Source organism: Populus trichocarpa, chromosome 12, assembly GCF_000002775.5.
Source record: "Populus trichocarpa isolate Nisqually-1 chromosome 12, P.trichocarpa_v4.1, whole genome shotgun sequence".
Classification (NCBI taxonomy): Eukaryota; Viridiplantae; Streptophyta; class Magnoliopsida; order Malpighiales; family Salicaceae; genus Populus; species Populus trichocarpa.
The window spans coordinates 8,226,441-8,231,115 of NC_037296.2; the positions used below are offsets into that span (position 1 = coordinate 8,226,441).

General features: G+C 34.5%; 1 protein-coding gene across 1 annotated transcript; it reads right to left on the minus strand.

Annotated features, from left to right (window-relative positions):
- Positions 1–2,562: 2,562 nt before the first annotated feature.
- On the minus strand, positions 2,563–4,308 carry LOC7487120 (UDP-glycosyltransferase 89B2). Its single transcript, XM_002318548.4, has one exon. It carries the CDS (start codon positions 4,065–4,067, stop codon positions 2,649–2,651), a length of 1,419 nt encoding a protein of 472 aa, XP_002318584.4. The 5' UTR covers positions 4,068–4,308; the 3' UTR covers positions 2,563–2,648.
- Positions 4,309–4,675: the final 367 nt, after the last annotated feature.

Consider the following 4,675-nt stretch of genomic DNA (forward strand, 5'->3'; position numbering starts at 1 on the left):
CAACAAACTATATATCTCATTTTATAGGTTGTTCTCTTATGCCTAGGTATCGAAACTTGTGTATCATTAGTTTGCAGCATAATTGAACCCCAAATTGAATCCTCAAGAAAACAATATTGAAATAAGCTCAAACTTAATATGTAATCTGATTTCATCCCTAGTAGGCAGTATATAATATTTTAATTAGTTTTAAGGTGGCTTGCTTAGGGTTCTCTATGAGTTATGTTTTTGTGGCAGAATTGCTAGCTTTGAATAATGTCTTTTTTAAAAAAAAATTTACTTTTATGCCACTGATATGTTTAGGGACAAAAACAAAATGAAATATTTTTTTTATTTTTTTTTACAAGGAAGTTGTAGACACAAAATGAAATATTATTTTTTTATTTTTCTAATTGACGGAAACATTAAAAACTTAATGAACACTAGGAAAACAAAAATTTCATAAAGATATGACATGCTCTCAAAGCCTAGCTTTGATACCAACTGACACAAACTTCATGATCACGTGGTCATGTAACTCACAATCAAGATTGAGATATGATCCTGGAAAGTCGAAAGAGGTCTAATAGAAGTGTGACATAATAAAAACATATCTCAAGGCACCAACATTATTGGAATGAAGTCAAATAACACCACGAATCTAGTTAATCTTTGATAAGTCAGATTCAGTTCGTTCAAGAACCAAATAATACAAGAATCTCTCACACGTTAAACTAAAAAATTCAAAAGTATTATTAATCAAAGTCCCAAATTTTAGGCTTACATGTGTTTAAATAGTTCTAAGAAATTAACCCTAATGGATCTATCATTGCGGGCTAAATTGACTCACTTATAAAAATTAACTCAAAACCTTTACTAGTAAGCCCAAACCCTAATCTAAACAAGCATTGAATCCTAGCTGAAAACAAACTATTAATTAAGCTTAAGCCTTGAGCTGTGGCTAACAAAATAAAAAGTAAAGCCTACAAGTCTAAGTCATGCTCTATCGTGAGAAGACAAGAAGAAAAGAAAACATTGCAAGTCTAATACAAGACTTGTTTAAAACCTATAATGCTACCCAATAATCCTAGAAAAGAGAAGCGACAAATAGGATTTTGATCTCAACCATATATTTATCTTTCTTTTAGAAGGAAAAGGATGTTGTCTTTAATGATCTTCTCTATCATCTCTTAATGTCCTTCCAATACTAGAAAACACAATTAAGTTGATGAATTATTATTCTTGCATACAAGAAAACTTTCCTGCCACATTTGTGTTTCCTAAGTCAACTATGATTCCTTTATTTTTTTGTTATGTTTTTTCCTCACTTGACAAGAAAATAAAATAATCAATCTTAATATTTAAAAGAAATAATTAATGTTCTCACACATAATAGAAAATCCAAAACTAGTTAGGAATCTATAAAACACATGGCAACATCACAAAACAAGGCTAGCCGAAACTGATACAAAATTGATAGCCTTGTTGTTGAAACTTCATGACCCAAATACAGGTGGATTGAGCTCCTCTTGCACATGAATTAAATGTATTAAGACTTTCTCTTGATGCTTCAAAGGATTCTCAAGTTCAGCCTTGACCGAAACTTGCACAACTAGCTCATTAAATACTTCTTTCAATGTCTTTGCTTTAAATCTTGTGATTGACTTATTTAAAACATAGAATGGGTCCATGGTGCTCGTGAGTTGATCCACATCAATCATGTAATTGGTAATTATAGCTTTGCACATTAGATTGTATTTGATTCTTGGCAAAGACTTGAGAATGAAAACTTTTAAAAATCTATTTTTTTAGTTAAAAATGGTATTAATTGCTATTTCACAAAAAGAGAAAAATTTACAATACTATCATTATCATAAAAATAAGCCAACCTGAGTTATTGTATTATTATTAAAAAAACAAAACTATATATCGAGTAAAAACAAAGAATCTTTTTGTTCCTTATCTTTTTTTCACAACCATATAAGTATATATTACATTTAGATTGTGTTTGATAATGAATTAAAAATATTAAAGGAAAATGTATTGAAGGAAAATGTTAAGAGAAGAGGTTTTAAGGATGAAATTTAGGATTATATAAATTATTAAGGGATAAATTGTTAAGAATATTTGGTTGTTATTGAAAAAATTGTAGAATATAATGAAACCACATTTAATAAGTTAATTAGATTTATAAATAATATTAATGGATCCTATAGTATTAAGTCGATAAATTAAAAAATTTAAATAGAATGAAAAATAATGAAAAATGGGATCCACATATAAATAAATGATGAAAAAAATACAAGTATTTAATTGGCGGGTAACATAAAGTTAAGTGTAAATGTTTTATCTCTCAACCATTATGTATTCAGTATGAGAAAAGAAGGTTAAATTATTTCCTCCTCCTATACATCGGTTGGTGTGTATTAAAGTAATTACCACTACCATTTTATTTTCTAGCATGCTAGAATTTCTGTTAGGATGCAATCTTTCAAGCTACATTTGAAAAAAAAAAATTGAGAGAAATAAAAAAAAAATACCTTCACACATGTGGACATATATCAGCCGTATAGATCATGCATGGAAATTATCAATATTGCTTCAAATCTTATTTACCACAGTAAAATAAATGGGATGTACAAAAACACATTTAAGTACCTATCTCTGTTTTATCCCTTGTCAGTCTCCATCCCCAATCCAACTACATGCTTCACAAATGCATTCAAGTGCTTGTCCGAACTCCCATCCTCTTTAATAGCATCAAGTGCTGCCATACGTAGCTCTTTAGCTCTCTCCTTTTCAACTCGGCTCTCATCACTCACTGATTCCATCAGCGTTCGTGCCAACTTCGCCGAGTTAGACACTAAATTTGCGCCATCACATACCCTTTTAGCCACCTTCAAGTCTTCAACCAATAAAGTAGCACCCACAAATTGATCAGCCGCCATGGGACATGCTAGCATTGGCACACCCGCCACTATCCCTTCAAGGATCGAGTTCCACCCACAATGAGTCAAGAAAGCCCCCACAGCACGGTGACTCAGTATCCAAACTTGCGGGGCCCATCCTCTTATGATAAGCCCCCTTCCAGCCACACGATCTTCAAACCCTGATGGGATCATGCTATATCCTTCTCCCACGTGTTCTTTACTGGGCTGCTTCACACACCATATAAAATGGACTCCACTCTTCTCCAATCCTGATGCTACCGCCTCCATTTGATATTTTGTCAGAACAACTTGAGTCCCATAGCAGACATAAACAACCTTATGATCTTCACACGTGTCAAGCCACGTCTTTAAATCATGCATCGAAACACCTCTCTCAGGTGGGGTCATATCTATCGTTTTTTCAGGGAGTATCGGTCCAACAGCCCACACACGATCATGGCCCAATTGCTTTCTTAAATGCTCGAAATAAATCCCTTCTAGCAAAGTCAACGAGTTAACGATGAGTCCCCAGCTCGCGATGTTAGCTTCCATCCCTTCTTTGGTGAATTCCGAAACTGGATCTCCCTCCACGTAGCTACGATAAATCGTAGAGATCTGCAACCATGGGTATTTTGGACAACTTGGAATCTTGGAAAACGAAAACAATTCGTTTTGGTCTTTTGGGGCGTTGGGCATTTCTTGCCAAAGTGAATACATTGTGGCTAACGCCATGGCTCCTGAGGGAGAGAACACGAAACGGCGAACGCCGAGCTGACAAGCTAGGCGGTGGGTCCACCCTAAGAACATATCAGAGATTATTGCTACAGGTGGAGATGGGTGGGATCTGAACCAACTGAGCAAAGGCTGGTAGAGTTCACCAAGGGCATGTATCATGGATGTTGGACGAATATTTGGAGGCAAGTCCTTGAGATTTTCGATGCCCAAAGGGATTGAGGGGTAATTAGGGAAAGGAAGGACTAGGGTATTGATTGTTGAATTTTTGGAGAGGAGAGGGTTCAAGATAGGTAGGTTTTTTGGGGTCACCAAGATGGTTATGGTTAGGCCACGGATGACTAGATGGTGGGCTAGGTCTAGGAGAGGGATCAGGTGGCCTTGAGCTGGAAAAGGAAAGAGTAAGACATGTGCTCCAGCGCTCATGGTGAATTGATATTTTGGAGCTTGGGAAGACAAGTAATTATTTAAAACTGAGAAATCTAATGAAACGAAGAGGCCTAGTATATGCTACTGGTTCATAGTTGAGTATAACGTATGGATGAGAATTAAGGTGAAAGTTTTGGGAGGATGTGCACAGACAGTTGAAGAGAGAGGAAAGAAGCTTTGAGGAAGGTCGGGTAAGAAAGAGAAAACCAGGTGAGATATGGTGGTGGTGGTCCATGCATAGCTTTTTAAGATACATATATGAAATTTTAGTTTGAATATATCAACTTGAAATATTATTATATATTTTAAAAGGTGAGGGAAAACATATGAATATATTATTTACGTAGATCTATGGTACTGTAAATCATATTAAAGAAATAGAGTGTTACAGAGTGTTTGTATTGTAAATTGATACTGTAGTGTAGTGTTATAAGGATATTATCTTTGCTGTTTTTTAATCAAAATTTACTGCTAGGAGTGTTGTTTTATCTATTTTATGTGGCAAAAGTTGTTTTGTCTGGTTTGATAGCCAGATTTAATATTATATTAGGTTTGGCTTGGAAGTTAGATTTAAATTGATGGGAATTTTTTATATTGATAAAAGT

Bases quoted from the DNA above. Each gene is read 5' to 3' on its own strand.
- LOC7487120 (XM_002318548.4), bottom strand. From the start codon at position 4,067: ATGAGCGCTGGAGCACATGTCTTACTCTTTCCTTTTCCAGCTCAAGGC.